Source organism: Eubalaena glacialis, chromosome 18, assembly GCF_028564815.1.
Source record: "Eubalaena glacialis isolate mEubGla1 chromosome 18, mEubGla1.1.hap2.+ XY, whole genome shotgun sequence".
Taxonomy (NCBI): domain Eukaryota; kingdom Metazoa; phylum Chordata; class Mammalia; order Artiodactyla; family Balaenidae; genus Eubalaena; species Eubalaena glacialis.
This window is the reverse complement of record NC_083733.1, coordinates 60,905,115-60,915,709: the sequence shown is the minus strand read 5'-3', so window position 1 is coordinate 60,915,709 and position 10,595 is coordinate 60,905,115. Positions and strand designations below refer to the sequence as shown.

Genomic DNA, 10,595 nt, shown 5'->3' with positions numbered 1-10,595 from the left:
TCTATTCCATTTTTTAAAATTGCTGAGCACGTGCCATTAGTTTGCCTAAAATGCTGATCTAGGTCATATAGAAAGACTGGAACCATCTCAAGCCTCCTCGGTATTGACAGGGCCTCAAGTGACTCCCAGACCCTGTCCCCACTAGGATGTGCACTCCAGGAGGGAGCCACCTTTGTCCTGCTCACAGCTGTATGTCCAGAGCACAGCAGAGGTCCTGGCGCAGAGTAGGTACTCAATATTTGCAGAAGGAATGAATTGGGCTCCAGCTACAGAGCCTCCTCGCTATAAGAGGCTGTTACCCTGGTGCAGATCCCGCTTCTGCCACCTACCAGCTACGTGACTTTGGGCAAGCACTGCCAGGTGTCACCATCTGGTGACAATGGCTCTGTTACACCTCACCCAAAGGCCGCTGATGAAGGTTACATAAGAGCAGAAGAAAAAAGCCCTGGAGGGCCACTCTCTGGAGCCTAGCCTCCATCTCTCTCCCCCTTTCTCCCCTGCCCCACCCACTCCTATTATTGGGACACCCCTCTTGCTTTTTCCCAAGGAGCCTGGCATGGGAGGAAGGGCTCGGGCTGGCCTTGGATTGGACTTGGGCCTGGGTTCAAGCTCAGAGTGACAGTCTGGCGGGCAGGCAGCGACATGACTCAGCTTTGTCTTCTAGTGACAGATCAATGTTTCTAGACCATTTGGCCCCTCTCCGCCATCTGCTTTTTGGGGGTCAACATTATTGAGGTATAATTTACATACAATAAATTGCATCCATCAAAGCAGACAACGGGGTGGGTTTTGACAGATACATACACGCTTGAAAAACCACCACCACAATCAAAACACACAGCATTCCTACCTGCCCCCAAACTTCCTCGTGCTCCTTTGTTGTCTTTCCCTCCATCCCCTCCCAGGCCCAGGCCACCACTGATCTGCTTTTGGTCCCTAAGGATTCGTTTTGATGCTTCTAGAATTTCACGTTAGTGGAATCGTATGGTATATGGCTTTTTGCATTGGCTTCTTTGACTCAGCATAATGCTTTTGAGAGTTAGTCATATTTTTACATGTATCAGTAGTTCATTCCTCCCCTCTGTGGCCCCCCCAGCCCGTCTTAATCACTGAGTATTCCATTGTCTGGATGTACAGTTTGTCTCATGTGTTCACGGACATTGGGCAGTTTCCAGTTTGAGTTAACGTGCATAAAGGCACATTTGTAAACATGTCTTGGAGTGCCATTCACTTTTCAGAGCAAATATTTTGTAATGTCCAGGGGCGATACACGGAAGATTTGTTACTTGGTAAATGCGTTGGCTCATTCCACAGTCCCTGGGACCCTCTTTCCTCCCACTGTGCCTAGTGTTAACCCCTGGGCTGCTGGGTCAGGGGGAGACCCAGGGGGTCCCCAGGGAGAGCCAGGAGGGTAATAGTAGGGGACTCTTGGCAGTGACCATTTACCAATGGATTAATAACCCATAATTTAATGCTTTTGTGTTTAAACCACAGGCATGGCCACACCAGTGCATGTGCTGGCTTGAATGTCAGCTCTGGGAAAGTCCTCTTGGCTCTCCTGAAATGAAGTTCACGGATGATATAACCCACGGGCACGTGATATTAAAAATGATTCCAATAAACAACAAGGTCCTACTGTACAGCACAGAGAACTAGATTCAATATCCTATGATAAACCGTAATGGAAAAGAATATAAAAGAAAAGAGTGTACATATATATATATAACTGAATCACTTTGCTGTACAGCAGTAATTAACACAACATTGTAAATCAACTATATTTCAATAAAAAATAAAAATAAATAAAACAAAAGCAAATACTTCACACACATACAAAAAATGATCCCATTGCCTGAACTGTAAGAAAAAGGAGAAATAAAAGGATAGGAATTTAAAATATGCATTTCAATATGCAAATGTGCGGGGCCACCTTCCTAGAACCCGAGGAGGGAGACAAACATTTACACCTGAAACATAGGCAGCTCCTAACGCGGCTGTAAACATGCGGTGTAGGTGTTGAATTACCAAGAACCAGGTGGAACGTGGTTTTCTGATATTGTTGACAATCCTTGGCCAAGTTTCGAACAAAACACGATACAAGCTTCCCTCATCTTACATGGTAGTTGCACTTCCTGGAAAAGTCAGAACCTATGAAAACCATCCAAAAAGGATTTCGTGTTTGCCTAAGGAGAGTTAGGTTCTAGGCTCAGATAATTCTTAACCAGGTTTTTCCAAGTAAGGCTAAAATTTCGATAGTTTGCACTAGTATGGATGGGCTGGTTGTTAAAATATTGAAATACTTCTGGCTGGTGAATAGTATAAGAGTAAGTGAGATATCGTAAAATTCAATAATACGTATTGCAATAAATTAGTTCAAGTTTGTTGTTGTGATGGGTTTTCTGTCATCCCATTACTTAGTTGGTAATAAAGATATTGAATAGACAAAACTATTAGACAATATATATATATATATATTTTAATTAATTTATTTATTTATTTATTTTTGGCTGTGTTGGGTCTTCGTTTCTGTGCGAGGGCTTTCTCCAGTTGCGGCAAGCGGGGGCCACTCTTCTTCGCGGTGCGCAGGCCTCTCACTGTCGCGGCCTCTCCTGTTGCGGAGCACAGGCTCCAGACGCGCAGGCTCAGTAGTTGTGGCTCACGGGCCTAGCCACTCCGTGGCATGTGGCATCTTCCCGGACCGGGGCACGAACCCATGTCCCCTGCATTGGCAGGCGGATTCCCAACCACTGCGCCACCAGGGAAGCCCCAATACAATATTTTAAGGGCTAGAAAGCTTCAGATGTAATTGCTGTTAGTTCAGGAACAGCAAAGAGAGGAGAAAAACACCAAAACACTGCAGTTGCTGCTAAGAGAAATTCTTTATCTATTGAGATCTCAAGTCCTAATGATTCTCAATTTAATGGGTAGTTGCTAAAAGCATTTGATGTGGTTCCCTTATCAAACCACAGCTAAGACAAGGTTATTTTAAATATCCATATGTACATATATAACATGTTATTTTATGTATATACAGCTGTGCCAATCAAGAAATCACACCAACAATTTCTAAATGAAACAAAACCATTACAATAATTTAAGAGTGATTTGAGCTTCAACTTATGTTCTTGGCAACAACTTAAAGAAATATGTATATATAGATAGCTAATATTGATTATTTTGAGAATTAAAAAAAATTTTAAGATGTGATGCAGATATTGATTTATGTATTTATATTACCACACCAGTTGCAAAATATTTTTAACATCACCGTCCTTCATGAATGCCCAATGGGACATTTTAAAATAGTATGTGACAAGGGACCCTGCTTCATTGGGTGGAGGTGCCCTACATATATTATAAGACATCTCCATCCCTGGGCCGTGCCTTCCAAGAGCCAAGAGCACGGTCCAATCATAGCAATAATCCAAATCATCCCCATATGTTTCCAGAATGCTCCCTGGGAACCTAACAGACTGCGAGCCATTGGCAGGTTCAGTGGTTAAAAACAGAGGCTGCGTTATAAGTCAGGCTTCGGATGTCTGAGCCTCAGGAGTCAGCTTTTATCTTCTCTTGCTGGTCTGTGAAGCCTCCTCCTCCAAGGGCTTCACGCTTCTGCAATATCACCAATCCCCGCCACCCACTCAGTGAAGCAGTGACTCGCCTAAGGTCGCAAAGAAAGTAAGTAGCCAAGCCAGGAGCCACACCCAGCCCTGACTCCCGACCCCTTTACCACCCAAGTGCCTCACAGCACTCCTGTGGGGTGAGGGTCACCATTACCCCTGTTTCCCAGGTGCAAGGCCAAGGTGAAGAGAGGCAGAGTCACTGGTGGCCCAAGTTCACAGTGGGATTTGGATTTGAAGCACTTGGATTTGAACCCAGGCCTCTCCCACTTCAGAGCCTGTGGTCTCAAAGCCAGGTGCGTACACCCAAGGGGTGTGCAGGACAAGTCACTGGGATGAGGCTGGTAAACAAAACCCTCTCTATTTATTTTTAATTTTAAAATGGAATAATTTAAGCCTTATTACTAATATACAGAATGCTAGTAGTACCTGGATATAATTTATAAATAAATATACTTATTGGAGGTACATGCCCAAACAGTATCTCCTCTTAGGTGCACACAAGATGAAGGCTGCTGTCACTTTACCTGCTAAGCCGTGTGGCTTCCCAAAGCCCCCCTTGGGTACTATCACCAGAGAGGGGCATAGCAGGCAACGGCAACGCAGGCTACAGACTGACAGCCTGGGTTCAAGTCCCCTCTCTGACACTTCCCAAGCTGTCTGACTTTGGACAAGTGGCTTTACCATTCTGGCCTCAGTTTCCTCATCTGTGAAATAAAAATAACAGCAGCTCTCACCTCAGAGGGTCAAGGTGAGGGATAAGTCAGTTACTCCGTGTGAAATACTGAGAACGATGCCTGATACACAGTAAGTGCTCAGTAAATGTGAGCTATGATTATTGTTTACCCCACCTTGCAAGTGGCTAACAGGTGCAGAGAGCTAAAATAATGAGGTAACAGTTAAATGGAGAGGGGCCGGGATCCAGAACCCGGTTCTTAACCACAGCCGCACCTCAGAGTCTGTTTTCTTCTCTGCAAGATGGGGTTAAGAGCAGCATGCACCTCACAGCGCTCTCCCAGGAGGGAAGGAGGTCGTTTTCTGAAAGAAGGGGATTTAGTCATCCTGTCCCACCAGTCACAGGAGGCTAGAGGGAAGACCAAAGGCTCAAGAGACGTGAAAGCCGTGGAACAGAGGTCCCGGGCTTACATTCGCCTTGGCCCCACGGTAGGACAAGGACGCCCTCTAGTGGCGGAAGCAACCCCAACGGCCAAGTGTCCTGGGGCTCTTTGTGTGCTAGACCCTGAGGGCACACACTGGAGGAAACCGAGGCGCAGAGAAATTGGGTCACAGCAGTCTGGCCCCAGAAACTACACTCTTTCTCCCTCTCTTTCCAAAACTCTGCCCCAGCCCTGGAAATTTGGGGCAGGGCACACCTTTGATGTCCCGGGCTGTGCTGGGCCCAGCAGGGTGGCTTGGCATCCCTGGCCCGCCCACCAAACGCCAGCAGCACCAAGACAAAGGACAATGCCCTGTGCCCGAATGTGCTCCTGACTCCAAGATCAGATGCTGGAGCTTCAGCTGCTTCCTGCCAAACTCAGGAGTGCTGGGTTGGGGTATTCGGGGCTCTCGATGACCCCGGGGCCGAACTTGAGCTCCAGGAAGCGGCGGTAGTTGTTAGGTGCCTGCGCCACGAAGCCGGCAAAGGGCAGGGGCACGAGAGGCTGCAGGAAGTGTTCGGGGAACTCGACATCCTGCCGGTGGTCCAGCCACGTGTCCTTGGTCATGACCCCGTTTCGAGGGTAGAAGGGCCACAGGTCCACGTGCAGGTGGTTGCTCTCGCTGTACTGCACGCGGAAGAAGTCGCCCTCCACCGCCTTCTCCCACACGAAGCCGCGCTCATCCACCACCGAGCCCGCCTCGGCGCCCCGCAGCTGCTCGCAGTTGCCCACGTCCTCCAGGTAGATGCCCAGGTCCACGTCGTAGTCCCACGGGATGATGTCCCCGTGGCGGGCCGCCCCCAGCAGCGAGCCACCCTCCAGCCAGTAGCGCACGCCGGCCGCCTCCAGCACGCCCACCACGTAGCGGGCCGTCTCGCGCAGCGCACGCAGGCAGCATGGGGGTGTCCAGCGCTCCTCGTACAGGTAGGCCGGCGTGTCGCCCACCACTGTCCCGAAGCAGCGCGGGGTCTCCTTGTTGCATCCGAACCACTCGAGCCGCCCGCCCTCCCAGCTCACCAGGCGGATGCCCAGCGCCCGCAGCAGCGCCGCCCGCCGCGCCCGCCCCTCGCGCTCCGCCTTCCAGTGCGCGTGGGCCGTGGTCAGCGGGGGCTGGCGCGCCCTGGCGAAGGGCAGGTCCAGCAGCTGCACCGTCCAGCCGCGGAGGGCGGTCTGCAGGAAGAGGCTGGTGCCCACGGGCCGGGCCAGGGGCGCCGAGAGGTTGAAGAGGTCGCGGGCGCGCAGGAGAACCACGGCGTCCCCGTCCAGGGCGTCGCAGCGGGGTGCGGAGGGTGCCGGGCCGTAGCGCGCCGTCCACTCCCGCAGGCTGACGTTCAGGGCCAGGCACCGGGCAGGGTTGGCCGAAGCAACGGGAGCGGCCACCAGGCGTGCGCCTCCCGCTCGCAGCACCTCGGCCATGCGCTCCAGCTGGCCTGGTGCCTCGGCCCTCGCCCCGTCGGGCACCAGGGCCACGTACTCGGTGGCCACGTAGGTCTCGGGGCGCGAGGCTGCAGCGGGCCGGTCCAGGGCGGGCTGGAGCAGCGCCAGGCGAACGCTGGGGATGCGGGGCAGGGCGAGAGGCGGGTAGGGGAGCGTGTCGGCTGCCACCACCACCGGCTGGGCTGGGTCCTGCTGCAGGAAGGAGTCCACCAGCTCTGGCACAGCGTTGTCAAAGGCCTCGAACTCCCGCACCAAGATGGTGACCCGGGGGCCGGAGGCAGATCCACGGCGGGAGCCCCTGGCCGGGGAGTACCTGGGCTGGTGCTGCAGCCACGAGACATAGAACAGGACCAAGAGGTTGAGGGTGATGGCGGCTGCCAGAGCAGCCTGGCAGCGGGTGAGCCGCATGGGGCTGAAGTCAGGCCCTTAGCTGGGCTTCCCGGGTATCCTGGGGAGCAGGGATGAAAGGGGAGACTGGAGCTGGTTGTCAGAAACCCCCCCACCCATCCTCAGCCTTGTCTTCCTCTCCCAGCCTTTTCCTTATTTGGTTTCACGTCCAACATTTCCTCCTCCAGGAAGCCCTCCCTGATTCCAGGCTGGGTCATGCAACCCCCTCTGGGCTTCTTCAGCCCCCTGGGTTCCCCGACTCTAGCCTACCACTCTCATTCATCAGTGAGTAGGGACCAGTCTGTGTGAGGGCAGGTCCTGAGCCTGTCTTGGTCACTGTTGGGTCCCCAAGGCTACTCAGCACAGAGCCAGGTACACATTAGATGCTCAGGAAGTTTTTATCCAATGAATCACCTTCCCTTCTTCCTTGTTCAGTCCCACCCTTTTATTCATTGTCAACTTCTCACTCAGATTCAGGTTCAGTTATAAATGCCCAGACCCCATTCATTCCCTGCTCTCACCCCTGATCTCTTCTTCCCTTCCCCCCCCCCCACACCCTGGCCCCAGGGTCAGAGCCTTGGCCACCAAGCCCCTCCCCTGCTGCCTCCTTCTCACTTCCTCAAATCCTCTGCCATCTGGCCATCTTTTTCCTGATGGTCAGCCAGATGTTTTTGGTTTTGCAAGGAAAGCTAGAAATGTTTTCTTAAATCATAGAATTATTCCAGTTTGTAATGTTGGCCACTAATTAATTTTTTTTTAATGGAATGGGTCAAACTCATAGAAACAGGAAGTAGATGGTGGTTGCCAGGGGCTGTGAGGAGGCAGAAACGGGGAGTTGTTGTTTAATGGGTATAGAGTTTCAGTTTTGCAAGATGAAAAAGTTCTGGGGATTGTTTGCACAATAATATGAATATACTTAACACTACTGAACTACACACTTGAAAACTGTTAAGATGACAAATTTTGTTACGTGTATTTTATCACAATTAAAAAATCTTTTTTTTTTTTTTTTTGAAGTACAGTGGGCTGCATCCAAAGAGGCTGTGCTCCCTCCATAGGGCACCTCCACCTCTATTCATGGGCCACATTCCTAAGGAACCCACAGGCGGCGCTGTCTCCATGTCCCCATCACAACTTGAAGATTTGGCTGGTCTCCAGCACAGAAGGAATAACTAACTCTCTCTTCTGAGCAGATACTAAAGTTTCCCCGTGAAGGATCTTCATAGGTTCTGCCCCTCCCGGAGAGGGGGACGCCAGAGACCCCGCTAATCTTCCTACCTCCTAAATACTTCTGACCCCCTCCTTCCCATTCCCACAGCTCTCCCTTCAACCCCGGTTCACCCAGATCCCCACCCAGCCTCCCACGGTCTCCTAAGTCTCCTCCTCATGGCAGCCAGAGGGGTCTGCATAAAGCACAAATCTGACCTCTCCCTCTCTCGCTCAGAATCTGCCATGGCTCCCTAGTGCCCTGGGGAGAAAGTCTAAGTTTCTTACAAAGTCCCACCAGGCCTCGTATGACCTGGCCCTTGCCTGCCACCATTCCAGCCCCATCTCCTGCCATGCATCCTCGAACTCTGTGCCTAAGCCATCTTGGACTTTTCTTCAAACAGATCTTATTTCTAAACCTTTGTGTATCCTGTTCCTCCTGCCTAGAAGAGTCTCCTCTCGAACACTCCTTCTCCCCGTGCCTCTTTTCTCCTGGAGAACTCACTTATGCTCAGGCTTTAGCTCAGATGGCCCCTCCTCCAGGAAGCCCTCCCTGAACCACAGGCTGAGTCAGAAGTCCCCTCTGGGCTCCCGGAACCCCTGGGCTGCCTGTTCTGGTTTGGCACTGTCTGGGGATGGCTCTGTCTGCCCCACTAGACTGTGAGCCCCAGGAGGGTAGAGCCAGGACTGTCTCAATCACCACTGTGTTCCTCCCACACGACTGGGCACTGAAAATGCACTTGGTGAAAAGATGGTGACTGGGGGCAGGGTTTTTGTGTGTCTGTAAAGCCCACTCAGGTCCCCAGGGCCAAATTCTGCACTGCGGCCATGCACCTGGGGCCCTGCCCTGGTCTCCCTGTCTCCTCTCTCTCTCTCCCTCCAGAAACGCCCTCTCATCCCTCTTCATCCATCCCAGGCCTGCTTGCCCTTCTCTGACCCAACTCAGATGGCACTTAAGAATCTGAGTTGCACTTTCAGAGCGACTTGTTATTCTTCAGAACCTTGGAACTGCCTTCTGGACCTTCGATCAATCCCTCCTTCCTTCCATCCTTCCAGGTTGTGGAACTCCTACAACATACCACGCACTGTCCTAGGCCCCGGGGACACAGCCGTGGACACATAACACACAAGAGACAGACAATACCACTGAGCTTGGGCAACTCAACATTACTGTGGGGGGGAGGAACCGTTGGCACCACAGAATCTTTGGGGTCTTAAAAATCTTAGAATTTTAGCTCTCAGGTACACAGAAACAGAGAGGAAACCCTTAGATGGTTTCAGAATCTTCTAACAATTCTAAAGAGACCTTCCTTCTGCTTCGGCCTTGTCCCCTATGGTCTGTGCTCCACTCAGAGCCCAGAAGGATCCTGTTCAGTCTTCAATTAGATTCTGTCCTGCGTCTGCTCAAGCCTTCTGTGGCTTGAGACTCACTCAAAGGAAAAGCCAAAGTCTTCGCTGGGACCCACAAGGCTCCATGTGATCCCCCACCCTCTCCCACGTGCCCGCTCAGCTGCAGCCACGTGGGCCACCAAACACCATTCTCCAAATACACCCAGGAGACCCCAGCTGTGGCACTGGCTGTTCCCTCTGCCTGGATGCTCTTCCCCAGGTAGCAGCTGCATGCCTTCTCCCCTGGCTTTCAGGTCTTTGCTCAAATGTCACCTGTCCAGTGATCCCTTCCTTTGGCCACCCTACTTAAAAATGCCTCTCCCTATCACCCACATACTTCCTATGTCCCATCCCTGGGCTATTTTCCTCCCCTAGTAGTTCTCATGTAGATTTTACTTATCTTGTCTCTTGTTTTGTCTGTTTTGTTCCCTGCTGTACACCCAGAACACGGCTCAGTACCTGGCACACAGCAGGTGCTCAATAAATTTGTGTGGAATGAATGACTGACTCCTGTTATTCAGACGGGGAACCTGCGGCACAGAGAGAGGAAGGCCAGAGGGAGCAGAACCCAGGTCTCCACCCCCAGAACCTGGTTCTCAACACGCGCTATCTGGCTGACTCTGGGCCAGGAGGTGCCCAAAAGGACAGAGGACAGAAGCCAGTTTCTCAGAGACCAGCGGTATGACAGCCAGATGAGGAGGTGAGGGAACCAGAGTAGAGAGAGAGAGGAATCATCTAGTACCCTGACAAGGTCAGTCTTGGCTTCCCCAACTGTAAGGACTCAAAACTCCTTCACTGGGGCAAAGTGGATGAAACGATGATTTTGAAGGATCATAATAATATCAACAATTCTAGCTGCTCTTGATGTGCCAGTCCCTGTTCTAAGCATTTTACCGATCTTAGCTTGTTTAATCTTCACATTATGATCACATTGAAAGATGAGGAAACTGAGGCACAGACAGGTGAAGTCACTTGCCCAAGGTCACACAGCTGGGAAGTGGTGGACCTGGGATTTGACCGGGAAGCTGGCTCCAGTGTTGTGATTTTAGCCAATAAACTCTGCTGTCTCTTTTGGGTCCACAAAGACAGTCCAACTTTCAGCCCATCTTCAGTGAGATAACCCCTTTCCCTTGCCCTCACTTGACAGGTGCTTTCAAAGCTGAATATGGCACATTAATTAATTAATTCAACTCATTAACTCATTTATTGAGTGCCCTCTGTGTTCTGGGGACACGGGGTGAACCAGGCAGTGGTTGGGCAGGCCCTCCAGAGGTAGGAAGACAGACAAAATCCCTGCAAACAACTTATAGATAGAGCAGGAAACCAGCAGGGAGCGTGAGAGAGAAAAGGTGGTCAGGGGAGGAGAGGACAGTTAAGCTGAGACTTTGTCTCTCCATTG

The 10,595-nt window shown here is 51.4% G+C and overlaps 1 protein-coding gene across 7 annotated transcripts in view; it reads right to left on the bottom strand.

Annotated features, from left to right (window-relative positions):
* Positions 1-3,962: 3,962 nt before the first annotated feature.
* Positions 3,963-10,595, bottom strand: part of FKRP (fukutin related protein) — an 8,607-nt gene continuing 1,974 nt past the window's right edge. For 5 of the 7 annotated variants that reach the window (XM_061173520.1, XM_061173519.1, XM_061173515.1 and 2 more), the window contains one exon: positions 3,963-6,662. In XM_061173520.1, the coding sequence (XP_061029503.1) occupies positions 5,135-6,622 (1,488 nt within the window). In that variant the 5' untranslated portion in view covers positions 6,623-6,662 and the 3' untranslated portion in view covers positions 3,963-5,134. Of the gene's footprint in view, positions 6,663-9,655; positions 9,727-10,595 lie in introns of all 7 variants that reach the window. The other 2 variants (XM_061173518.1, XM_061173521.1) reach the window with 1 other exon arrangement.